Source organism: Phoenix dactylifera, chromosome 11, assembly GCF_009389715.1.
Source record: "Phoenix dactylifera cultivar Barhee BC4 chromosome 11, palm_55x_up_171113_PBpolish2nd_filt_p, whole genome shotgun sequence".
NCBI classification, from domain to species: Eukaryota; Viridiplantae; Streptophyta; class Magnoliopsida; order Arecales; family Arecaceae; genus Phoenix; species Phoenix dactylifera.
Genome location: NC_052402.1, coordinates 10,479,627 through 10,507,002, shown reverse-complemented (window position 1 = coordinate 10,507,002; position 27,376 = coordinate 10,479,627). Strand labels below are relative to the sequence as shown.

Below are 27,376 nucleotides of genomic sequence, written 5' to 3'. Positions count from 1 at the left end.
AGGAATGGGACATTTGAATTCGTTGGCAATTGTATCTTTTCATGAAAAAATTGGCAATTGCCTTTCCTTTTTATTTATTGATGAAAAATTCGTTGGTCTCATTGTTGCTCGTGGGCTGTGGGTCAAGAGATGCTGAGGCCGTGGTTATTTAAACCTACCCTTCCCTCCTTTCTCTTCTCACCACCCACTCCGTCGCCTCTCTGTTTCTTCTCTCTCTCTCTCTCTCTCTCTCTCTCTCTCTCTCTCTCTCTCAAACACACACACACACACAAAAAAAAAAAACATAGGTATAAACGTAAAGATGAGCGGCATTAGTCTAAAAGGCATTGGAGTGCTCCTTCTTCTTGTCCTTCTTGTTTTGTACTCCACTTTCGATGTCTGTGATGGGAGGAGAGGCAGGCATTGGAGGCAAAAGAAGGCTCCATATTCCTCCTTGGCAAAAAAGAAAGGAAAGGGAAAGACAAGTGGAAGTTACCACCATGGTGGCAGAGGCCAGTCAAGCCCGAAACCGAGCCCGAAGAACAGCCCGAGCAAAGGATATCCGACAGCCCCCAAAGCAGCGACGTTTGATGTGCTTGATTTTGGAGCGAAGGGTGATGGTGTCACCGATGACACTAAGGTGGCTGACATTAACCTCTCTGAGTTTTTCTTTGGAATTAATTGAAATCTTAGGACATTCCTGGTTTTTGCAGCGACCAGTAGCAGGGGATAAGGCCATAACAATGCCAATAACCAACCACATTGTTCTGTTTGCCCGGCAATTTAAAAAAATTCTAGTCAGCTTTTCTTTGGCTTTATAGTTCTCTTAGAATACAGTCAATGGGTGAAAAATATAGAAATAAGGATAGAATTCTGTCTCTTCGGGTAGCGGCCATGGGCATTTGCAGCTCCTGATGTTTAAGGTTTGGTGTTTTCTTTTTTCTCCTTTTCGCTACTGTGTGTGTGTTTAATAGGTAAGAACGAAAAAGGTATTTGCTAAATGAGCAGGGCTTTATATAGATGAACATTTTCATAATATATTAATGTTTCTTATTTTTTTTAAAAAAAATACAAATATCTCCTCGTTGCAACTGCAACCCTGTGGCTAAAAATAATGTGGAAAAATATATAGATTCTGCAGCTGTTGTAGATTAAGAAGAATAAAAGGTTGATGTTTATTCTTGATGGGATGGGACTTTTTGCTTCTTTGTCTGTTTGCAAAAAGAAGGCAGTGGTCGCATTATTTCATATCCCCTGATCTACTCCTACCGCTTGTTGATAACCTAAATTGTGAAATAAAGGGTTGATATTTAATTTTGATGGGGTTAAGTCTTGTTTGCATGTTTACTGAGAAATGGGTCTTTGACAAGGATGTGCTCTTTGCCCTATTATTTTCTATTGTAAAGCAGAATTGAAATGGCTTAGAAGCATTTGTATATCATGAAATGGATATCTTAATCTGCCCTATACAAGGAATACTGGATTCTGGTCATGCATCACAAATCTGATCTCATGGAATGCAGGCATTCGAGGCTGCTTGGGCTGCTGCTTGTAAAGTGGAGGCTTCAACCATGGTTGTTCCAGCAAAATTCCAATTCGTCGTTAGGCCAATCTCATTCTCAGGACCTTACTGTCAACCCAATATTGTATTTCAGGTACCAAAATGCTGCTATAAATCAGTTGTAAAAATTAGTGTGCCTTTAAAGAACATTCGGTTGCCAGGGTCCCTCGTCTGCGACGCATTGTGCTCACAGGGGTGAGATTGAGTGGGATCCTGGTCTAACATCTGGACCCAGGTCTGGATTATATTCCAGATCTCGGACAAAAAGATTGGTCTGGGTCCAAGTGACCCACTTAAATTCGGTTTTTGGCTGACACCGAGTCAGTTTCTACTCCCTATGGAGTTGTTGCCCGGTATTTCAGGCGACAAATATATCAGAAAAAGCTTAATGACTAAGCCCAACATATGAAATTTTTAATAATAGAGTTAGAATATGGGATGGAGTTTAAACTCAGGACCTTTGCTCTCATACCATGTTAAAATCGTTTGCCCTAAAAGCTTAAGCTGATATGATGAGGTAAATTTATTTATATATTTTATATTTTTTAATATTGTCTATAAACGAGTATAATGCAAAAGAAGACACAAAAAACCAATAACGACAAGGTGGTCTCTCTTGCAGTTGGACGGAAGGATCGTTGCCCCAACAAGCTCCAAAGCTTGGGGTTCAGGCCTGCTGCAGTGGCTCCAGTTCACCAAGCTCAAAGGCATAACCATCAGAGGCAGTGGCATTATAGAAGGCCAAGGAAGCGTCTGGTGGACAAACTCCGAATCCGATGTTGACCCGGTAAGCATCGCGTTCCGTCTCTCAAGACAATTTGGCTGCAGGGTCTCAATATATTCATGTATTGCTCCATAGTGTCAGAACCCCACAGAACACCCAGGTTGACTTATACAATGACTGTCGTTCGCCATGTTGACAAAAACTGATGGATGATAAAAGGCAAAGTAACCGTCACATGACCAAATCACTGTTGACCATGGCTGGTCCCTTGATACTCGGCAAAATGCAGCACCATAAAAGTTCAAATATAATTAAATTCAGAAAGAAAATAATATGGTTCAAAATTCAGTCTTAAAAAGTATGTACGGTAGAATTTCAGTTATATACATATTTGGATGTATCGGATATGGTTTTAAATTCGACGGTCAAAAATTCACAACACACACTTGCGTACGTATATACATATATAATTCAAAAATGTGCGCATATGTGTACATACTGATCATAATAATATTTAATACTATAAAGATATAAAAAATATATTTAATTTTTATTTTATTAGTAATTCATGATTTGAAGTCACTCCCCCAATGTCCATCCCACTTTATAAGTGAAGAAACATATAAATATTTTATCCATGTATTTTACCAAGTAATACATAGGGGGTGGTATACAAAACAATTTTTTTCTGAATATTCGGCTGATTCAAAAATAATACATGCATAATTCATGTATCGACATACTGTTGACTGAATTAAAAAAAAAGGACTGCTAATTAAATAAAAAATTAATTTTTCAACTGTCACAAAAAGTTGAATTTAAATATTTTTCTATTGAGTAAACAAAGCAAATGGCGAATAACGGCCACTATTCTCACCACATCAGTTATAATGGAACAACTGTCAAATAACAGCCGAAATTCTGATACTGGTTGTTGATATTTATAATTAAGCATCCTTTCTCAAAAACCATTGCAATGATCATTATAACAGCCATTAAATTACCCCATCTCCCATTTTAAGCAACCATATCTGCTAGCAGACTACTGTGTTAAATTATATCAGAATAGGCTTCCCCAGTTCCAATTTCACTTGATGTCCCAGACTCATTTCTCAGTCTGATAACTGTGATGTAAAGAATCATACTTTGCTCATGATGGAATCTAACATGAAAATACTTACCTGCATCTATTTGTAACAGATTAATGCTAAGCTCAGTGCAAAAATGCCAGAGATCAAACCAACAGTAAGGATTCTTGCGTGGCTTTCTAAACAATAAGCAATGCTTCCATTCAGACTGAATAACATTGTAATCTGTTTTTTTTTTTTCTCCTTTTTATTGCAGGCTCTGAGGTTTTATGGGAGTTACGATGTGACAGTCACAGGCATAACTATACAGAATAGCCCACAATGCCACCTTAAATTTGACAACTGCGAAGCAGTTCAGGTCTTCAACATGACCATTTCTTCCCCTGGTAACAGCCTCAACACGGACGGAATTCATCTCCAGAACTCCAAAGATGTATCCATCCATCACAATGATTTGGGCTGTGGTAATTCCATTACCCTGGTAGAAAATTCTCACTATTTCAGAGTTCTAAAGATCATGCAGGCAATTGTTAGCCACCATTATACAATACTGGGAGCAAACCCTTATCGCTCACTTGTAACAAGAAAATAGATGAATAGGAGCCTACAGTAGACTGAACAGGTCCCTTAGTGCTCAAGCGAGGGAGGGGTGAAATAGAAAAAGAAAAAAAACCAAGAGCTACCCATTCCACATCTGTCTTGTAAGGTCCAGTTTTGCAATCTTCATCCCTCCCTGCTTTCCTTATAAAATAGGGGTTCTGAAGATCCTTTAAGCTGTCCTGCATCATCTCATTTGGTAGCTGTGCTTCATGCACTGATAAACAAGACTTGAGAGGTTTCCTTACCAAGCAGAGATGGGATCTTCAAAACTCCCTTGAAATTGGAATGGGGCATAAGACTTCATGAACAGACTGTTTCTGTTCTTCATCTACAGCAAGAAAAGGAAACAATAAGAGGGGGAAAAATCAAGACTCAGACATTTAACACAAGGCAACAGAATTACCTTTCCTCGTATATTTCTGATGTATAACAGAGCACATACTGAAGTGGTCAACAAGTCTAGAATCCCATATGTTTGCTGACACTGGATTTTTGGCTTGTGTTATGCAGGCGATGACTGCATCTCCATCCAAACAGGATGCTCAAATGTAAACATACACAATGTGAACTGTGGACCAGGCCATGGGATTAGCATAGGCGGACTTGGGAAGGACAACACCAAAGCATGTGTCTCAAATATAACAGTAAGGGATGTGAACATACACAGCACAATGACTGGTGTCAGAGTCAAGACCTGGCAGGTGAAAAACCTCTCACCTCCATCTCAGATTTCATCCAATTAATGACCTTAACAATTCCCTCTATAGACTATACGGTACTCGTGCAACAAGACTAATTCCCTCCTGCCAAGATTTTGTAATGACATAGCATCAAGAATGCCATTAAGAATTTTCCGTTCTACCAGAGATCTGTAAAACATAGATATCCTTCAATTCTTTAAGCTACTTGGATATGTTAAAGACTAAACTGCTTTCACAACATTCTAAATGCAGGGTGGCGCAGGCTCTGTTCAAAGCATAAGATTCTCAAATATAAAAGTCTCGGAGGTCCAAACACCTATTGTCATCGACCAATTTTACTGTGACAGAAGGTCTTGCAAGAACCAGACATCAGCAGTAGTACTGTCAAGCATTGCATATGAGAACATTAAAGGAACATTCACAGTGCAACCAGTGCATTTTGCATGTAGTGACAGTATGCCTTGTTCAGGCATCAGCCTAACAGAGGTAGAGCTCAAACCACTGCAGGAACATTACCACATGTATGAACCTTTCTGCTGGCAGGCCTATGGGGAACTGTACACCCCAACTGTTCCTCCAATTGTTTGTCTGCAAGCTGGAAAACCAACAAGCAACCGGATCCAGTTCGATCACGATTCATGCTGAGTTTGCTGACAATGCCCCAGTCAAGCAATATTGGTGGATACATGCATGCGGTCGTGATTCTTCCGACCCCTTTGCACCACTGATCAGAGTATACATAAATAAATAAATAAATCTATATATATATATATATGTATGTATGTATGTATGTATAAGTTATAAAATTAGCGGCATTACAGTTATTACGACAAGTTCACATTAATTTCCCATTCAAGGTGTACACTACTATTGCTGAGCCTTAGGATCACATAATAATGCATGGTCATAAAGCCTGCTATGGTGGATACCACTTTCCCATATCCGGGGAATATAGACATCACTTATGCCAGATTTGTAATGGCTCAATATTTGGGAAGTAAAAGAGCAGCTATGCTGATTCTCCGCTTGTACAAAAATAAACTACATGAGCATCATGGCTATCTGAAAGCATTGGATACACTCACATCTTGATTCTTCAGAAATAGCTTTCTAACAGTAAAACTTTTCACGCAAAAGAAGAGACGACAATCTCAAACAGAAGCAGAAGTTGTCCAAAAGACTAACTCAAGGCCTTAAAAAAAGCTGTTGCTTCAGTAAAAAGATATGTGATATAGCAAATGACTGCTGACAGAAATTAACTGAATAAATGGGATGCCTCAATTGCCATAATTCAGGAAGTTAAGCTCACCTCTCATGCAGATGTGATGTTAAATAAAAGCTTCAATGTTAAAGGATCAAAAAATTAAAATATCACTGTTATAATATTAATAATTTTTGCAAATAGATAAGATATACCAAAGTATGAATGAGCTGCCTTGTTAGCAAACAAATGAACCATAACCAAGCCTTATGACATAGAAGACTAATAGCCAAAGTCTGCAATCTAGGTACCGGGTACCGTATCGGTACCTTATCGTTTCAGTACGGTACGGTATACCTCTGTGCCGAAATAGCTCTCTAAATATTTTTTCAATTTTTATCTTAGTACACCTCGGTACGAATCGGTACGCACCTTGGTACATGTTGTATACCTCGAAATAGGGCGGTACACCTCGGTACATATGGTATAGGGTTTGTACCGACTTAAAGGTGTGTTTCATATCAATTTTCTGCTGGTACGATACACCCCATACCGGACGGTATGAGGCGGTATGGAAGACCATGCTGATGGCTTTGCTAAGTTAGAGCCTTAGGTTTGTAACTTTAGATATGTAACTAGATATTGAAAGGGCTTTTTAAAAAAAAAAGGGTAAATCATGGTTTCTAGCAGTTCGCTTATCACACACTATCAGGTTTTCTTTAAAAAAACCTAAAAAACCTAAAAAACCTAAAGCTCTAAATTTTTTTATGGGGGGTTTGGAATATGAACATATTCTGTATGAGTTAAGGAATCTACAACTATTTTTCCTATCAGGTTTTGTGTTTTGGAAAAGAAAAGCATCACTTAGTAAAGAGGTTGCGCGATTCACAGATCTAACAAATAAATCAAAAATGTGAAATTTGCTATCTGCTCCAGACTAGTTCATGGATTATCAAATTTTTGGATAACAGTTCTTCCGAGTAAAAAATAATCATCACCAAATTTTCAAAATTTACCATGCCTGGTGTATGATCCATTTTAGGAGGCTTTGTTTATTCTCAGCATGATCTGCTGAACCGGCCCGAACCGGCCGGTTCAACACGTACTATACCAGTACCGGCCCCAAACCGGTATGGTTCACCTGTGAAAAACGGTTTCGGCCCTATAGGGACCGGAATTGGCCAATTTTCGCTGTGTACCGGTGCGAACCAGGCTGGATCGCATCGGCCCAAGCGCGGCTTCCCCGCGCGCGGGGAAGAACACCAGTGTGGGCGCAAGGCTACGTGCCCGCGCGGTTCCCCGCACAGGGAACGGCGCCCGCGCGCTGCCCCACACGAGATATTTAATGCCATAGAGTGGCATTTGTGGCATTTAACGTGGCGGTGCACGCGTTCGCACGCGTTTAGCGAAAAAAGGTACTGGTACAGTACCAGTTTAAGCCGGTACGAACCGAAACCGTACCCGTACCGGTGCCCACCGATACGGTCGGTACGACGGATTTTGATTCTTAGTTTATATTTTCTTTTTCTCAAAATGCACCCTGCATAGGGCTTTAGCCATCTTTGACTCTATAACCTAAGTAGTATTATGTGGTTGCATAAGATATCTAATCCACTTCACAGCTCTCCTTCATTCCTACATCATCAAGAATCACAGTATTTGAATTAATAAAATTGTCAATAGCCTCAGACTGTCTGCATTCCAGCATCATATCTAGAAATACACAATATGTAAAATTGAAAAAATTCACTCGTATTTATAAAGTTCAGAAAAGTTGAAAGTTCCATCTTTTTGTCCAGATTTTTTTTTTAAGAAAAGAAACTTTTCTCTGATTGCAATTATGAACAATGTAAATGCAAGGCTTCAAAAAATGGTAGGATGCTCAAACACAGAATGTCATCATATGCGTTCTTGACAAAATTATGCTCTGCAGGGGCAACATACTAGAGCAAGCAAGAACCTTGTGAATTTAGAGTCATTGGCTCTTGGCACATGTAGTCATCATGATATGACCTATTCCGCTAGGTGAACTCCAACATAACTTCTGCTAAACATGTTTAGCATCCTGTAGGTGCAAAAATTAGAGCAAATTAATATTACAGAAGTCAGTACAGGTGGACATGACTAGATAATTAAATATGCGATATCTGAGTCAGCAGAAAGCACCTGCAGGTAAATCATGTTCTAGCAAAACCAGCAACCTCCTTTCTTCTTTCATATTGATCAATGCTTTCGGGGCTTGGCAGTCCAGTTCTGCTTTCATACTTCATTTCTAGAGCCTATAGTCAATGCAATGAAGTTTATAAACTGAAAGAAACCAACCAGCCAAAAAAAGAGCATGATTATCAATGTAAGCCAACAATTCACAGTTGAAACTACAAATATTGTTTCTATGTATCAGCGTGCTGCATACATTCTACATGCAAATATAGTTTGTTTTTTTTTTTTGCACATAAATCCCTCATAATACAGCTTCCAGTTTGCATAGACACCTTTAGATGTACAAAAACCGCACCTGTTGTCAGGTTCTGTCCTTATCTGGGTGACCTGATAACCTGACTTAGGAATAGATATCCAAAGTCCAAATCTTTCTAATTCACTCTTCAGGAGCCCTGATCCATTCTACAGACTCCACCCATTGTTTGAGCTCAATCTCTCAAAAACCCAAAATATCTTTCAACATAATTTCTTGGAATCAAACACCAGAATATTTCCAATTCATTCATATGTTGCACAATCGGAGTTCAATCATAATAAAATGCTTTCTAGGATTCAGACTCAAATTAAGAAAAACAATGAGCAAATATAGATCATGCATGGCCCATAGGTCAATATCAGCCAAAATTATAAAACCATCATTGGTGTTGCCGTGTTGGACTAGTTGAAACATTTTGATTTTGGTTTCAATGCTATAAAAACAACACTGCCTTTGGATTAGTTCTGGCCTAAATTGAAACCTTTTGGTTTCAGTTTCACCATACAGAAACTTAAAACCATATCAACAATTGCCTCTTTGATTGAGGCAAGTTTCGTGCAGTTATCCTCCATCCGATCAAGTTCTCTGTTGCAAATGTTTGGCATTTGTCTTGAAGAGGCAAAACCTGCACCTGAAGATCTCAAACTATGTATGTGGCACCTTTAAGAAAAAACCAAGTCTCACTCTTCTACTCAATGTATATCAGACATGTTCTTTCTCCTAAAAAAGGTGTTCATAGTCTCCAACTCATCAACTCTTGTTCCAAATAGCTTCTTTTTTTTTGCTGTAAATTTCTTTATGTCATATTTCTTAAAAATGTGAACTCCACTAGTCTGCATAAGAGGGCATCCTTTAAGTGCCTGGAAGCTTTCGTTAAATGCGATATCCCAAATCCAATGATCATGCTGGAAGAAAATTTGGTCCTTGCGGCTATTTTGGGATGAAACCTTTTTTGCCATCATCTGTACACCTCATGCACCAGTAATATAATTAAAATGGGAAAATCATTATGTCGTACAGCTAAAATTATTCTTCCCCTTACATTCTGTTCTCTATCACACTGCAGGTCCAGCCACCCATCTCTCATCTTCAACTCCCCATAACCATTTAGACTAAAGACCCAACTTTCTTTTATGGGCATCCCAAATATAGTATTCTAGGTCTTTGTTGATGCATATCTTTTCTCAAATAGCAAAGTGAAATTTTTCTATCCATAGAGGTATCTTCTGAGAAATGCCTTGCTGTAGAATCCCGAACTACATGACTCTGAAGTTTAAAGTATGTAGATAAGATGGTCTTTTCTTCCCACCGACTAATCTTAAGGTTCCAGGGCAACATCTTTCTTGCGCAAATTTGTCAATGACAGGAATTGACACTGATTCATAGAGATGTTATCAGATTGAGGGTTAATTGTAAAAGTTCTCAAAATCTAATGGATCATAATTGATTCACAGAATTCCATGCACAAATTAAGAATATCTACTTGTGAAACTATGAAAATTCATTATCATAAAACCAGAATATATTTCGGATACGTAAAAGTCAGCTGGTTAACTGCTCTTCGTTATGCATGCTTAAATTAATGTTAAAATAAACAGGAAAATAATTCTTAAGTTTGCCCACATGGTTATACACATTAAAATTATCTAGCATGGTGGACCTCTAAAAAAGAACTTATTGATTATCCAAACAACCACCTTGGTGAAGCAGCAAGTCAATAAGAGGAAATTCATGGTATTGCATGGCAAGATTTCCCACAGTGCCATACAAAATCTCGATGAGATCCACAATATTTCAATTACTGCCATTGTAATTTTCAAAGCTATGCTTTTTCTAAGACCAACTTTGAGATATAAGATTGCCCCAAAATGCCAAAGAATGGGAGAGGACACAGGATTTAATTGACATCCACTCAAAAAGAAAAGAAAATTAACAACAACAGCTCACATGCAGCTATAACAGTCATTATTCTTCTAACCTTCAGATCTGAACGAATGCTTTCAAGAACATCTTCAGTCATCCGATCAAAAAACAGAGTTCCCTGCAAATCACAACCTAGCTATCAATCTTTGTAACCAGTTGCTGGGCAAAGTGCGAAATAAAGAGATATTTGAATACACGATAGTGACAAGGTCTCCAGAGTGGAAAGAATATTAAACATTAGGAAAACTTATACAGCTTCAAGAAGATAGAAATCATCTTCCTATATATGATTAGAAATGGTATGACGGTGATGAGATTAAAAAAATAAAGGTGATGCTGTTATACTTAAATGCCCCATGAATGCTGCATGAAGACACTCAAGTAAGAAAATTAGTAACATATGCCAATAACTAGATGCTGTTGGTTCAAACATACCACCAAATCTAAGAAACTTTGCATGCTTAGATATGGCAATGTTGACAACCTCAATTTGAGTAATGATATTTGGTTTCTATTGTATTTTGCTATTATTCTCAGCAAAGAAGGTTTCAATCAGAGTTAGTTTTAATGCCAGACCAATGAAACCTAGCTTTGTTGGGAAGGAAACAGAAAAGAAAAAAGAGCGAATAAGTGGGAGAAGGTACTGAAGTTGTTAAAGGATTAAAGTTTTGTGAAGGAAAGGTATAACGTAATGAGGTGGTTGGTGCACTACGGTTTTGACGGAAATAGATGATTTAGAGGAATGCCGTAGGTTGCTTAAGCAAATTTTGAGTAACTAACTGTAGAAAAGATAGAATTTGGATCGATGTTCTAAAAAGCAGTTCTTTATGCAGGCTGCTGTAGCACTTTGGCAAAAGATGGGAAGCAACACAATTTTCCATTAAAAGAACTGCGTTCAACCAAAATTCATGACATAGAATGCTATGGAAAGTAGAAATATATCAGAAAATTAAAGATAAAGAAAATAAAAGGACAGAAATGGGAAAAAAGTAGTTCCTTCATACACTGGTCAACCCAGCTTACACACCTTTTGAGTTAAAGTGGAACTCTTTGAGAAAAGAGGTAAAAAATTGAAATCTCAGCATGAACTTGTAAATCCAATTTTTAGAACTCCTGTCATATGGCCGGAAACCTTCTGTTTTTCAGAACATGAAATATCTATATATATTTAAGAAAAGAAGGAACGCTATATGGCTGGTTCCTCCCAACTTTTTCGTAGTTTATTATATATTATCATCATGTCCTTTTAATACCAAAGATTATATATTCTCTTAAAAAAGCTTAGGGAAAACTTAATGTTGATGGGGCTTTATGAGCTTTGCGAAGCCAACCAGATCCAAATAGCTGGAGAAAGCCCTAAGCTTGAACTTCATGGTTTTGGACTATGTGAAATGTTCAAGTTATCTCATTATTCTGAGATTTTTCTATTCATTCACCGGATTGCATTAGAGTCGTTCAATTCAGATGCTAGAATATGATTCTTACTACTATAATTGACAAATCATATACTTTGATTCCTTGAGATATTTTGTAAGATAATATACCAAAATGACTGAAAAAGACTCTCTTTAAATACATTATAGTCTTTGACCAAGTTTTGTTAGCTTAAAGAATAACTAAATTTTTTATTTCGGAACTAACAAGTAAATGCATTCTCAGGCAATGATTGAAGCCGTGCTATAAATAAGACATCAGTTAGGTCCTTTTTTTATATTTATTTTCCTCCCTGCTCCATATTTACATGATCCAACCAAAAGTAAAGAGAGAATGTGACAGCATAGAATAGACGAAAACCTGCAAATGATCAAATTCATGCTGGAAAACTCGTGCAGGAAGACCAGACAAGTTTACTTTAAACCTCCCACCCGTTATATCTCGAGCACCAACCTTGACAGATGCAGGTCTCTGCAGGGAAAGAACAAAAAATATATTAGAAGATCAAGTTATTTTAACAGGCAGTATCCATACCTAAGTGTGTAATGCCAAACTTTTATTTTGGTCACACATCGTAAACCTCTCAAATCAAAAATTCAAGATGCTAGTTACCCAATAGTAGTATTAACTGCTGATGCATTAGTGTTGTATAAACAAACAAATAGTTTACACAATTGGATTGGTTTGGATAAAGAAGGGGTATGCTGGTACAATTGAGGGTCCACATTCAACCAGTGTTTTGAACCCAGTGACTTGGTGTAAACCGTTCTGGGGTTAAGGTCATAACTCATAAGCCACCAATTTGAATGCTGATCAACCATACAACCTAGTCCTTCCATAATCCCCATCCCATTAGCGATTCAAGCCATCCACCTCCCTCTCTCTAAACCTATGATCCCACATTCTCATACAATTGCCCCCTTATCTCAACCCCGTCTAGCCTAACCACATCCTTTGGTTCCTACTCCTTAATGTTTCTTTGACTTTACTGCCACACCACCATTCCAAAATTAATGTTTGACCATTTATTTGCTTCATAATCAAAATCCTAGAGGCATGAACTCTTTTCAATTGATTCCTATGTGTCATAATAAGAAAAGGGGTGGGGGTAGAGTCAGAGTTGCAAAGGAGGCATGATTTCCATCTTTAACATGACTGCACCTTAATGGTGAGATTTTAAGGTACCACCAACGGGCAAAAGATAAGGGTGGTCAGAGAGTGGGCACCTCTCGTGGCCATCAAAACTATCTCCAATGGCAGTTTGATCCTTTTCTCACGTTGATGGCATGCTCCTCTCTCAAAACTATCTTCAATGGCAGTTTGATCTTTTTCTCACATCGATGGCATGCTCCTCTCTTCCAATAGCAACATCCTCTTCTCTGGTAACATATTCCTATTCTACCTCGATGGTGGAACCATCCTCACCCAACGATCATGATAAAGATCAAGGGGGAAGCGGAAGTAGTGGCACCTATGATAGAAAAGAAAAGGAAGAGGACTAAAGTATGTTAGTGGAGACGTGCATTTTGTTGCCTCTATCATTCTAGTCTTTAAAACTAATTTAACCAAATCAATTGAATTGTCCGACCCATGAAGTTCAAGCAATTTAAACCACTTAGGTCAACAATCCAAACCATACCGACCAGTAGATGTACCATACCATTATAGTAGCAAAACATACCTGATACACCACCTTATACCCAGTGCCAAATACCAAGGGATATACAATACCGAGTACCGACACTTGACATGGGGTGTACCAATTGGGTATTAATACAAATACTGAACCGATACTTAGAACCTTGGCGGGTTTTATTGTGACTCAACTAATAAGTGTTTGTGTGTGACAAGTCAACCTGATCAACCTGCTTGGATTTTAAAACATTGTTCCCAACTTATAAATCTATTTTACAAGACAAGATGGAAAAGGAGATGTCAACATTAATGATATCCCTACCCAACTCCTTAAGGATTATAGAGGAGAACAAGTAGGAAAACACTTCTCAAGCACTTTTCAAGATTAGAAGCTGAGGTCTCTAGAATCTATCAAGAGAGGTTGATTAAGCAATCATAAAACAAGTTTAAGGTCTTTAGGCTGAATAAAAACCATGTGGTATTTTTCAAGTCCTTTAAAAATTAGGGCTTGACAAATTGTTTGTTGACAAAGAGCATAAAAGCACTCAATACAATGGTAGAAATCCATCACAGATTGGAGGATCTCTTATTGAATTCTCCAAAGTTTCCATTGGGATGACCAGTTCTTTAAAATCAATAATCATTAATGCATTATTTATTTGTGGCATTTAGCCAGATATATGCATCAAAAAAGGACCAGCACCTTATAGTATGGAGCCCATGAAAGGTGCATGTACAAAATTATAGAACCACTCTATATAAGATACACTTAAATATAGGATCAGAGTAATCAACATGGGCAGAACATTGACATGTACATATTATAATGTACATACAAAATTGTCAGCAATTACAAGAACTCTGATAAAATTTAGATATGCTCTCTAAGGAATTGACCACCTCATATGTTGTATCAATAAAGCCACAACTAAAGCCTATGCAAGTGTCTAACTAATCATTTACTTCCACTAAGTTTTTGGAGTAGATAAAGTTATAGTTGTAGCACTTAAATGAGATCCTTTATTATTACTGTTGTTGTTGTTGTTGTCATTATTATTTGGATAAGATCCTTATTAGTTAAATTTAATATAAGTAATTCAAAAACTAAAGCATTCCAAGATATAATCCATTTGGGCAGCATTTAGTTTGGGCACAAAACAGGCATAAAGATTGGAATAAGCTTTATGCCTACCAAACAGCTTTTAGCAAAATTGGTATAAGCAAGAAACAATTATGCTGGTCAAACTTGTTTATGCCAAGCATAACTATTTCAAGGAAAGATTGTCATAAGCTATCCCTGGCATAAAGCCATAATTTATGCCTGCCTCCACATTTTAATGGATAAAAACATGCTCAACCAAAAATTATTCCAGAAATTCTAGCTAAACAAGAATAGGAAAACTTGTGGCACAACTATTCCAATAGGCATAACTATTCTTGTTCCATCTCTTTAGCCATAGGGATTGCAATAAAACTACTCATGATTCAATATTTGAACAGCTATGTAAAGTTGCAATTGATGCACAATACAAGCAGGAAAGCCAATAGGTCAACTCTCACCTCTACATCTGCATAGATTTCTGGAAACGATAAGCAACCCTCATTGTAAAGTATAGTCCTTTTTGAGGTTTTGTAAACTACCGGGTTCACAAGAACGATTTGCTCTCCTTCACCACGTTCACCAGCAGGATTAAATACCATGAGTTGAACACTAATTCCAACTTGGGGTGCTGAGAGTCCAATGCCATCAGTTCTGTGGAGAAAGAAGAGATATTTCTCAAAAGTAATTTATTATCAAACAATCATAATAGGCATACTCAGAACAAAACTAATCTGGCAAAATTATCCAGTTCTGTAAAAACATATTCCCAATAAACATATTTACAAAATACTTTTAGGATTTTTTTTTTTCAATTATCAAGGAGAACTCATAACATAAATCACAGGAGTGCCTACAAAGGACATGATTAAGACATTTCGTATATCAAATTAAACAGAAAACAAAATTCACAGCATGGATATCAAGGGTGCACATTTTCCCTACAGCCAATAATCTAGTTTTTAAAAATAAACAAACAAAAAAATGCTGAGTAAAACTGGTTTAATATGCATAGATTTGGCAGTGCTTATAGTGCAACTTTATAAAACTTGCTTATCTAATATTGTTTTTGTTGACGAAGAAATTTAAAATACGGTCACCAAACTGACAAAACTACTAAACTTTGCTTGTTGTTGAAGTTTGTAGTCAGATGTAACTAACAAAAACTTCAAACAGTTTATATGGTAGTCCTAATCATATGCTCTACATGCATTCGAACTGGAATGGGAGATGTGTATATTGTCAACACAACATATATAAATCCCAACAAGGCATGTTTTTTCGAAGCATAAGATGCCTTGAAAGCTTTAAAGAAATATCACACCAATCTTATAAAGAAACTTTGCTCATCTGGAAACATGGTATATTTCTTTAGCAACAATGTCTATCACTATTCAACATAAAAGAAAGAGAGATAAAAAGAGAAAAAAAAGAAAAGAAAAGTAACAGAAGTAAACCCAAGTCGAAATCAAGAGCATATACCACAAGTTGATGATTTTCCTAATACTGATGTGTTAGGCTTCAGAAGGTTCACATTCACTCCTATATGCCTAATTGTGCTACATGCAAGTGCATGATAATCCCATTGTGGTGCACCTTGAATGCGAATTTGACGCACCAACCAGTTAAATACAGATAAACACAAAGGGACATACGCAAACAAAAAGGTTTTTCCAACTTCTTGGTCAACGTTTTGGATCCTGCTTTGCCATTGGCTGCTATCCAAGGCCAAGGCTTCTAAACTGGAAAGTGTTTTTAAATTCCTCTCACCATTTTCATCAAGGCCTTGCAGGTCTTGACTCTCTCCTCCTTTTGTTCTAATTTCTATCCAAGACTTGAAACTAAATGGCCGCCCTCTCAGAGTTGTTTTTGACCAGAATTGCATATCCAGACCATCTCAAACTATTTTTTCACAAAGCGTGTTACATTAGCAAGCTTCTTATGTCATCATTGCGACCCTTATGAGTCCAGAAAATGTTTCAGTGAGAAATAACCCAAAATGAGGGCAAGTATGAAATGTTCAGGCGCATATACCAATTCTCTCTATATGCCTCTTTACACTGATTTTAAAAATACAGGATTTTGCATCATAGTCAAAGCATTGCTTCGGGCATTTAAAAGTGGTTGTGTCTTCGAAATTAGGGGAACATCAAAGCAATGCAACTATGTTTAACTACTCATTGTCGGGTTCAACATCACAATTGTCACTAGAGTTTCCCAACAAGCAACATATTGACATATCCAATGTTTCATACTTGATGCTTCAAGCTAGGCCCTAGTTTGCGTATACTTAGCTGCTTATTTTGGTCGGTTGTCTCAGTAATGATTGTCATCTAAACATGCAGCAAGGGTGCCAAGTCTTAAGGTGTATTGAGGTGCCTAGCGCTTCTATCTCTAAAATGCCGATCAAGAGAACACTTCATGCAAAGACATACACACACATACACAAATTTTTCACACATGCACACACCCCGACCAGCAAAAATGCTGACCATACGATGGACAGCATTAAAAAATGTATTTTTTTCACCAAGTGTATTTTTAGGGGAATGATTCTAAACAATTCCACCTGTGCATCCTTAATAACAACACTCCCAAAACTTTGTGCGAACCTTGAGAGACTTTGACAGTCGATACTTTAAGTTGATGTGAGTAGGACACCCCATTTTTGAACTGCCAAGGCTGTTGCATTGTGTCATGTCCAAGTATCCAAATGTGTTAAGAGTCTGAAATTTCTTGAACTGAGGTTTCCGAGTAACAAAAATATCAAGACTACAATGAGCCCAATAACGATGATAGCTAGTTGAGAGAACTTGTGCTGGTAAAAGTTATCTGAGGCTCTAAGTTACAAGCTGGATCTGAAACCCAAATCCTAGTGTCCCTTTTAGCTTATTGTGAAATTCGCTTGCCAAGTTCCTTTCAAAGTTTTAATGATTTAGGAGCGACCCCATATGGGCAGAATTTCCATCTGACAGAACAAATTAGCCCAGTTGTATGCTTCCGGATTGATCTTAACTCTTAAGTCACTCTTAACATCTTATCCAGGGCCAGTTTGGATAAACTGTTTTACCAGTCTATCTGAATGAATTCCAACCCTGATAGAAAGCTTCCTCCATTCTTCCTACATATGCATGAAGGCCTTCACAAATTCCCTTCGACAAGCATTGAGCTCATCTTTGCCCGTTCGTTGTTTACAAATATACTGCTTCAAACAACTCCTCGATGCTTCTTCTCTTACTATGTTTCAGCAGGAATAAAACCAGAAATATAAAATCTGAACTTCCTATGTTTCACAACCACTTCCAACTTTCCGTTTCGCTCTAAAGTCTGAACAACATCCACTGCTGCCAGCAATTAGCCAATGCAAGACATGGAAAACAACACCAACATGCTCAGCATCTACCTAAGTTCTAGTCTTACATATTAACCAAAGATTTTACAAAATTACTTGGGCTTGTAAAGCATGAGTCTAACAAACATAAAAAACAAGAAGAAAATAGCTCACTTGTACATAAGATCAAACATCTCTTCGACCAGCTTCTTCAAGTTCTCATCAAATGTATTGATGCGCTTATTCGTCGCTCTCAGGATGGGGTCAGGATACTCCACGATCTTTAACGGCGACTCAAAGCACAGATCAGCAGCTGGAATCCAAAAATCGTACACAATTATGAAATACAGCATCAGACCAACATAAAAAAATTGACGCACCAGAAAGGGGGACGATTTCAATCAGAAATCCAGAAGGAAAAAATCTTGATGGCCCAAGGAAGAATCAGATATCAATAGTTCTTTGGCATATGATCCATATAGTCATATTTAGCCCCAGAAAAAAGGGGATACAGCTTACTGGATGCGAAGTCGTCTTCTTGGAAGGAGAAACCGCGCCGAGCCTGGGCCGACACCTCCACGAGCGGAGAACTCCGAGCTACGGGTCTAGAGGAGAAGCGGCGGAAGCTAAGCGATTTCCCGGCGGTGGTGGGAAAGCTCGAGCGGCCGTGGAGGAGGGGGAGGACGGCGGAGAGAGAGATAGCGGGCAAGGCCCGGAGCCGCGCCGCCATTCGTTATTTGTTATTCTTTGTTTGTGTGCCCTGGTTTCTCTTCATTTTCCCTTCACCCGCGGCTTGCGAAAGAGGGAGAAAGAACGGTGGCACCAGGGCGGTTCATCCCGGGTCCTGAGGCGCACGCGAACCATCAGGTCTAATTGGGTGGTGTTTCTATTTTTTTCCTTTTTTCTCTAATAAACAAGTGATCTAGCCATTTAGGCAGTTTAATCCATCTAAAAAAACTTTGAGTGGTGGGGAATCCTAATGCATTACGTTGCTGAATGTCTTATGGAATCCTATTAGGAGAGAGATGTTGACTTCATTCAAAAAGATCTCTACTCAAATCTTATTAGTTTTAAATCAAATATAAATTCCTACGGTGATAATTTGAGTTGTTGGGCATGATCTTCTATTTCTAAATTATTTACAAACAAAAAAAATCATGTGATTTGTAAACCTCTAGCTTAAACATCAAGTAGTCAAAAAGTAAGCATTATCTATTTTTTTTTGACCAGTTGATGCATAAACTAAGAGTCTCCAAAATATATAATTTTTAGTTATAAATAATTTAAAGATAATGGATCGCATCTAATTATTTAGATTGTTAGAACCTCTATTATTTAATCTAAACCCAATCATATTTGAATGGAGATGGCCAAGACAAGTACTCTCTCTTTCTCTGTATCTTTTTCTCTTTTTTTTATATGGAGGATATAGTTTAACATCAATTTATTGGTTTGCTTCTTGTATTAAACTATATCTTGACATACACTATCGATGCAAAATTGAACATGCACCTTCTTGAATCTCATAAATATAAGATGTGACTTTCAAATTAAATTACAATAAATACATGCTCCGTATCTAGCTAATAAATAGAATCTTTTTGACTTTAAAATAGAGAAAGAGCTTTCTCTAGTGTGCATTGCACATTTAGCATTTAAGTTTGTATTTATATATTGATTAAATGCTTTCAATTGTTAAATCGCAACTATATGGTAGGTTATTGGATTGAAGCCTTGATCTGACCTACTTAATGATTAACAAAATGCTCATGCTGATTCTTCCTACCATAAGTCTCATCATTTTGCCCCTTCCTCCTCCCTCAAAGCTGCTAGTTACTTGTAGGAATTGTTGCTAGGGCCACTCATCACAAAAGTAGTGCCTTCAACCATATGAACCTGTCCCGTGGTGGATGGATCAAATTGGCAAGAAACAAACTACTTGTGAAGAGAAAAAAAAAAAAAAAAAGATGGTTATACAACTTAAGGTGCAACAACTGCTAGGAAGCTGTTAATAAAGGAGGAGAGGAGGGAGAGATGTTGAAAAGAAAAAAATCCTCTTTTATTACATTAGGAGACAACCATAGCCCATCCTTTATAAGAGGAAGGTAGCTATCGTATACAACTTATGTACAGTTACAACGGCTACCGTGTCAGGACATATACAATCATGTCACTAGCTAAGTTAATATTGCATTTATATTTTAGAGGACTGCAAGAGAAAAATATATCTTTGTGGAGGGCTTAAGGGAATATATTTTGAGGGGATGAAGAAGAGGGTGGAGGGTTCTAGGGAGGCAATGGGATGGTGATTAAAAGCGTGCAAGCTACGGATGCCCACTTGCCGAGACACATCGTACAGCCACCACTATCAAATGATTTGGGGCCGGAAGCAATCAAAATAACGGAGTTCCAAGAGCCTCTCCGTAGCCGGTAGCCCCAGTTTTTTACCCTCAAGTGGGACCCTCGGAATTTTCCGAGCCCGTGATTCTATCTTCCCGTAGCCTTATCCAAAAGGCACAGCTGACTCTATAGAACTGCCATGGCCTCTCCATCCTTCCGTCCAGCCAAAGCACCAGATTTAGCCCAGCTCTCCGGAGCTCCTCTCATGGCGGACACCCCAGGGAAGGTGTTCAAAACTCTAGAGAGAAGAATAGCAACCCTCACCAGCCAGCTCAGCCCTCCCCCTTCCTGCCCCCCTCTGATAAGTCCCTCTATAGCTTCAGCGGATGATAGCTACCATCGCATCCATGGGGAAGTCCCAATGAAGGAGGCCTCCTGGGGAGCAGTGTGCGATGAAACAGGGAAGGAATTTACCGACATTATCTACGAGAAAGCCGTCGGAGAGGGGATCGCCAAGGTAACATAGTGGATTGATACTAATTGGTGGCTTCTATGATTCGGGTTTTGACCATTTCGTGTAGAAATATATCTGGACTCACCTTAGTGTTGTGGTTTCAGTTAATTATTGGTAAAAAAAATCCCTTCTTTAGCTAAAGTTGCTGTTTTTAATACATGTTTGTAGTTTTGATAATCTCACGTAACAATGCATCTGAATCACGTTAATGTTGTGGTTTTCAGACAACAATTGGTTAAAAAAACGCTATCTTTAACTAAAGTTGCAATTTTCAATTTATTAATGTTGTTTTGCCCCATTCTGTCTTACCTTTCCATCATAGTCTAGTAATTCTGAGGTGAACTTTTGACCTGCCGGACAAGGATGACTCCATGAGGTAGTTCAAGAGATGTACTGTTGGTGATGTTAATTTTATGTAATAATCCCATTCTAGCCTGTTGTGTAGGTTGAGAGTTGGCAGTTGTTCCTGGAAGTGTCATGGCGAAGAGCTTAACATCACCATTATGCAGTGAGGATGCTTTGCATTCTATGCAGAAGATGCATGACATTGTATTTGGTCTCTGTTAGCATTAAGAACTTGGAAGATAAACAATAAAATGGGAAGTTAATTAGCATAAGTTAGAGGATTCGAGAGAGTTTTTACGAAGAGTTTAAGTTATAGAGTCTTGAAGGATTAAGATAACCCTGTTTCTCAATTGAACGTTTGTCGGAAGAAGTTGCTCAAAAATCAAATAAGGTGCTATTTACTGATTCCTAAAATAATTTTTATTCAGAGTCGCAAGCAATTTAAACCCATTGGATGCTGATGTAAGAATGTCTGCATGGTACACATGTACAATATTTATGAACAAAATGCATCTTTGCACTCAAATTGAGAATTAAATAATGCATGTAATAAACTACATGTTGAACACGTATGAATTCAACTACCCTTTTATTTTTTTTAAACACCAGATATTTCCTACAATTTGCTTGCCCAATTAGATAATATGTACTTGTATATATACATAAATTTTTATGTTACATATACACAGTCACGTATATGAATTCATGCATTGGCAGTTTTGTGATATTTTTGTCCAAGATCACAGACCTGAATGTTCGATTTAGTTAATTCTCTTTTACTTCTGCAGATCACAATTAATCGTCCAGAGAGAAGGAATGCTTTTAGGCCGCATACTATTAAAGAGCTTATTCGTGCATTCAATGATGCTAGGGATGATAGCGCTGTGGGAGTCATCATTTTAACAGGGAAGGTATATCGCACTGTATTTTTATGAGCGTATATATTTTTAATCCAGACATTGCTTCATTATAGCAGTATTCTTTATCTTGATTGCTTGCTATTTGTCACATAAAAATTTCCAGTGGTTATAAAATCCTCGTGATAGTATCTATAACCTTCAGTATTTACATATACCTTTATTAAATAAAGATAATTGACTAAGCTGTTAATTTTCCAAACAAGGATGAGAAACCTCAAAGTAGTTAGTGAGCTGTTGATACTTGTTTCTCCTAGTGATTCTTCACTGTCTATCTTTCTGTATGAAGACTTATGAATGAGAATACCACAACAGTTATGGCTCTTGACAAATTTAGAATATTATGTGCAAACATGGTTCCCTATTGTACTATTTCAATGTAAATATTTTAAAATTTAAACGGTTTGCTTTTAATAGGGAACCAAGGCCTTTTGTAGTGGTGGTGACCAGGCACTAAGAAGCTCTGATGGATATGCTGATTTTGAAAGTTTTGGTCGTCTTAATGTTTTGGATCTCCAGGTACATCTTCATAACTTTAATTTCCCATGCTTTACCGTAATTATGGTGAAACTCAAAATATGGTGCCAGGCACATGTATATAAAGACATAGGAGTGATTTGAACTTTCAATGTGCAAAAATCATGATCATTACTTCATGCATGAACACATAATGTATGTCACATTGTGCTATTGTACTTTCTTTGCGGACCTCATGAAGTTATGACATGGTCATTGTCCTAGAGTTGAATTGTAGTCAAAATTGTTACTCACCGAGCATGTAATATGACAAATTCTTGTATAGGGCTTATACATACTTATTTTGTGTAAAAGTGAACTTACGGTATGGTTGAATAAGAAGGTGGCATGGTTTGCCATACCAACCTATAATGTCTTGTACCAGGGATATCATATCATACTGATAAGGTACTGATATAGTATCTAGGTACAATACAGCACAAGTGCTGAATTGGCCTATATTGGGTGGAAACAACCGGTTCTGCTTGGTTTCCTATTGTACCAACCCATACTGCCTGGTTTCAGGTGGTATCATGGTTGTGCATGAACTAAGGGTCTCTTAACCCAATGCCGATATGGGGACTAGCATGGTAGCTGATACAAATACAGCGAACCTTGGAAAGCGGTGATTGATTATGCACTGTGGATCCTGGATATCTTGTAGGTAGCACGAGACTAATCTTTAATAATTTTGTATACTAGCTATCATGAGATTGCCACATAACTTAACGAATATATTTTCCATAAGAATAGTGCAAATTCAAGTTTTCATAATGGCAATCAAGTTTCAAGCATCATCAGTATATTTTGATTTTTTTTTTCTTTTTTATTTTAAGCTTATCTGTCATTTTCTTGTCCAGGTCCAAATTCGTCGTCTCCCTAAACCAGTTATTGCTATGGTATACTTTCTACTTGCTGTTTGCTTGTTCACTGTTTAATTCATTTTGTTTGGACATTAACCTGCTTTCCTATTTTAAATTAGGTAGCGGGTTATGCTGTTGGTGGTGGACATGTATTACACATGGTTTGTGATCTAACAATTGCAGCTGATAATGCAGTTTTTGGACAGACTGGTGCAAAGGTGCTTATTTTATTGACAGGACAACCAGCTGGCTCTCATTATTCTTTTGTTCAGTTTGTAAGGTTTACTGTGAATTTCTTTCTCCTAGTTTTCTCACTCATCAATTTCTCTGTTGATGAGTGACATACAAAAATACACTTTAGGCATTCTGGGTTAGTGATTTTACTTCAGCTGCCAAAGTCATCATAGCTTTACAATTTTCTTCTTTCCCTGCCATGAGTGTTGCAGGTGGGAAGTTTCGATGCAGGCTATGGGTCTTCCATCATGTCCCGCTTGGTAAGCTAACCATGCGAGGTAGGTATTTGTCATAATGTATACCCCCTTAGGAGAACTTAGAGCTCGTTTAGTTCACGGAAAAAGAAGGAAGGAAAGTGTGGTCAACGAAAAAGTAAAGAGATGCCTTTTATTTGGCTGGAGTTTTCAAAGGAAAAAGACTGAAAAGTTGTATTTCCGTGAAAATATGATTTCCACGTTTCATGGAAAAGTTACTTTTCCGTGAGCCGGAAATCGAAATATTTTTATTTTTTTTCAAAAAAGCCCTTCAAAGATCCTTATTTGATCCAAAGCATTAAAGACCTAATTTTTATTAAGGGTATAATAGGAATTATATATAACTTTCCTAGAAAAGTGGATGGTCAACCAAACATAAGCACTCTGAAAATCTGTCACTTTTCCATAGTCAACCAAATATGCCAAAAGTACTTTTTCAGGCATCCTCTTCCCAGGAATCTGCTTCCGAGGAATCATATTCCTATGAGGCAAAATGCTTTCCGCGAACCAAACGAGCTATTTTAGAGAATACCTTCTCCTGGTTTTTTGCCAGTTCCTTAAAGGAGCATTTATTTTACATCATTGAACACATATTTTCAATGTTAGTTTTGCTTATTATAAATGTGTTTAGAATGATAATAGTATCCTTTGAAGGGTAACTGTATCTAATCTGATTGCCTGCATTTTCTACTGCATTATTTCATGGCTAAACAGGTTGGGCCCAAGAAAGCACGTGAGATGTGGTTCCTTTCACGATTCTACAATGCTTATGAAGCAGAGAAAATGGGACTTGTGAATGTTGTGGTTCCAGTAAGTTTGACATATGACAAATTTGATAATAAATTGTTAGTTTTCTGTCGCCATTTTTAAAAAACTGGAAAACATGAAGTTCCTGAGAGCTAAACGCATGCAGCTGACTAACCTCCCCACTTATCTGTTTTCTCTTAAATTTGTTCTATAATATTCACAAGCCTTATTAATTTGGACTTAGTTTTGTTAATTCATCACCAGTGTTTCTCTTTAATTTGTTCTAGAATATGGTTTGTAATTATAATTGTCAAGCCTTATTAAGGACTTAGTTTTGTTAATTCTTCACCAGTGGCTCCTCACCAGGGAGATAAAACTGTTGTCACTTCAAAATTGTCAAATCCTCTTGCAACTTTAATCCATGATCTCTTATGTTTTCCTCTTTCCTGATTATTCCTCATGATTCTAAGCCAACCCTTAGATGGTCCAGTTTAGCCTCTGTCAAACATGCTCACTGCATTAGTTCATTTTCCATGTCTGTCCTGTGGGGGCATGACTTCTAGGCTTCCCCTGATGGTATGCATCTGGAGTATTTTCCTTCTTATATTTACCACAAATTCACTTCAGCATCTTAATTTTGCTAACATTTATCTTGTGATTTTAATAACTTCACATAAATTCAGTACTCCTGAAATACATGGTCTGTTTCTCGTTTTTTCTCTACAGCTGATAGACTGAAAAGATTTAATAAGCAAACTGCTATCACATGGTAAACTATATTAAGAGAAGTAATCCAGTGTTCCACAGAAGTATGTGGATTAAAATTGATGAAAAACAGCTTTAAGGGCTGATTTGCTATCATATCATCCACTATCTTCTAAATAATAAACTAGTATACCCACACCACGAAGTATCTGATTCCAAATTGAGACAAAGTGGCTGTCAAACAAAAATTCATTGATTTTATCAGTTGGAAGTGGGTATCTCATGTCATAAACAAGAATCGAGGCATGGAAACGGCCTTTTAACCTGGCAAACATGGTTTGGTATTTTCAGAAGTGCAGAGGTACCATGTAAATCATGTATCATTCTTCATATTGGCTAAAGGGAGCTTTTTTTTTGCATGTGTTTTGATGGTAGGCTAAAGGGAGCTAAATTGTGTTGAGGGAAGTTCAACTTAACAAATTCATGTTTTATCTACAGCTTGAGAAATTAGAAATGGAAACCCTGAACTGGTGCCGGGAAATCTTAAGGAACAGCCCAACAGCAATTCGGGTGCTGAAATCCGCTCTTAATGCAGTAGATGATGGCCATGCTGGTCTCCAGGTATCGTATGTTACCTACAGACACAATGCTCAACTGTGGATGCAACAAAATTTTAAAAATTTCATTTATGATGTGTTTTCTTGATGCATTCCACCAGCCACCTCTGAGAAAATGAAATGATCTACATTTTTTAACTCCTAGCAATCTGAGGACATGGCTCTTGTTCTTGCTCGAGTGATCATATTTGAAAATTTTACTTGTTTCTCTGTCCATGCAGTTTTAACTATCAGAAAATAATGGCCACGCCCAACCGAATAACTTGTCATTTTGCAGGACTTCTCGGCAAATGTTAAAATTTCGAATCAAATGGACAGTTTCATGTGTCTGATTTATGTGAAACATTAGATGCATCTTTGATAGTAATGTTAAATTCTTCAACAGTTGATTAGCATCATTCTTGTGCAGGAGCTGGGTGGCAGCGCAACACTCATTTTTTATGGCACGGAAGAGGCAAATGAAGGAAAGACAGCTTACATGCAGCGACGGCGCCCAGACTTCTCAAAGTTTCCTAGGAGACCTTAATGCAACTCCATATCATGCATTATTTTTCGATGTATCAATATTGTCTTCCATTGTCAATAATAATATGCTTCTGAAAATTGTAATTGATGTTGAATTGACTATAATTCGATCACTTTGAGCTCTTCATGATCATCCATTGTAAAATAAATCTCATCTCTCACAAGAGCAACAATGAAGAGTATTGCTGTCTCAGAGCCTATATGAACAATTCATACATAGAGTCTGCCCAATTTTGTGAAAGTGGAAAAATATATTTTCATTTTGAGATGCTACTGGACATGTGTGCTGCATGTACACAACTATTATCAAAGCTGTGTGGGTTGATGCATAAGAGATGTATTGCTTCTCTACTGATTAAAAATTACATAAGCACACTTCTTTTTTTTAATGTGAACCAGTTTTTTAATTAGTCTTTAATATAGGCACTTTTTGGTTGTGGAGGAAAAGAAAAGATAAATTAGTAAAAAAGAAAGAGGAAAGATCAATGGATCAAAGTAACAAAATTATGAAGGAAATTATTAAAAATAATTAAGTTAAGCTTAAGTTATTTTGAACCGCTTGGATTTTTGTATTTTCTCTTAAAATCATAATTTACTAGAGAAAACTTTGATCCTTTGCTTTATCTTTGATTTTCATTAATATTTTTAATAATATTTTTTTTTGTTTTGTTGAGGATAAATTTTTCTTTAATCAAATCAAAATCCAAAAGAAATTGCGCATGCCAAGGAGAAGCATCCACGTGGTACAGCATTATTTTATATTTACAAATCCGCTAATGATAGAAATTAGTTCTCCTCGATTAAAAGAGATCAAAACAGTTCAAAAAAAGGATTTTTTACATGAATACCCTCCTAAATATCGAATTTTGTGTGAATACCCTTCCAAAATTGATATTTACATGTATACTATTGTAAAACACTTGTTTTGCCATTCTACCCTTTTTTATTTTTATTTTTGCATATGCACATATGCTATTTAACAACGTTAAAAAATTAATAGTTTCAAATTAAAATGATTAAAATACTTTTAAATAGATATGCAAATAG

The 27,376-nt window shown here is 37.2% G+C and overlaps 3 protein-coding genes across 6 annotated transcripts; 2 read left to right on the top strand and 1 right to left on the bottom strand.

The window, feature by feature from the left end:
- Positions 1–201: 201 nt before the first annotated feature.
- Positions 202–5,731, top strand: LOC103714999 (polygalacturonase At1g48100-like). Its single transcript, XM_008802498.3, has 7 exons — positions 202–619; positions 1,503–1,634; positions 2,163–2,327; positions 3,465–3,509; positions 3,609–3,816; positions 4,463–4,653; positions 4,906–5,731. The coding sequence occupies exons 1-7, from the start codon at positions 302–304 to the stop codon at positions 5,296–5,298; spliced, it is 1,452 nt and encodes a 483-aa protein (XP_008800720.1). The 5' UTR covers positions 202–301; the 3' UTR covers positions 5,299–5,731.
- On the bottom strand, positions 3,826–18,606 carry LOC103715000 (peptide deformylase 1B, chloroplastic). 3 transcript variants are annotated; one of them, XR_003387153.2, is made up of 8 exons: positions 18,272–18,606; positions 17,927–18,065; positions 14,883–15,075; positions 12,048–12,158; positions 10,309–10,371; positions 8,021–8,133; positions 7,815–7,919; positions 3,826–4,280 (listed from the first exon to the last, which is right to left on the bottom strand). XR_003387153.2 is itself a non-coding variant. In XM_008802499.3 (7 exons), exons 1-6 carry the CDS (start codon positions 18,480–18,482, stop codon positions 8,032–8,034), a joined length of 819 nt encoding a protein of 272 aa, XP_008800721.1. In that variant the 5' UTR covers positions 18,483–18,606; the 3' UTR covers positions 7,584–7,919; positions 8,021–8,031. The 3 variants fall into 3 exon arrangements, 1 of the variants encoding a protein (XP_008800721.1); XR_003387152.2 differs by lacking the exon at positions 3,826–4,280 and adding an exon at positions 4,960–5,377; XM_008802499.3 differs by lacking the exon at positions 3,826–4,280 and having other exon boundaries at positions 7,584–7,919.
- Positions 18,607–20,175: 1,569 nt separating this feature from the next.
- On the top strand, positions 20,176–26,546 carry LOC103715001 (1,4-dihydroxy-2-naphthoyl-CoA synthase, peroxisomal-like). 2 transcript variants are annotated; one of them, XM_008802500.3, is made up of 9 exons: positions 20,176–20,609; positions 21,740–21,862; positions 22,286–22,387; positions 23,245–23,283; positions 23,367–23,465; positions 23,694–23,741; positions 24,450–24,545; positions 25,686–25,808; positions 26,214–26,546. In XM_008802500.3, exons 1-9 carry the CDS (start codon positions 20,292–20,294, stop codon positions 26,328–26,330), a joined length of 1,065 nt encoding a protein of 354 aa, XP_008800722.1. In that variant the 5' UTR covers positions 20,176–20,291; the 3' UTR covers positions 26,331–26,546. The 2 variants fall into 2 exon arrangements, with proteins under 2 accessions (XP_008800722.1, XP_008800723.1); XM_008802501.3 differs by lacking the exon at positions 23,694–23,741.
- The last annotated feature ends 830 nt before the right edge of the window (positions 26,547–27,376 follow it).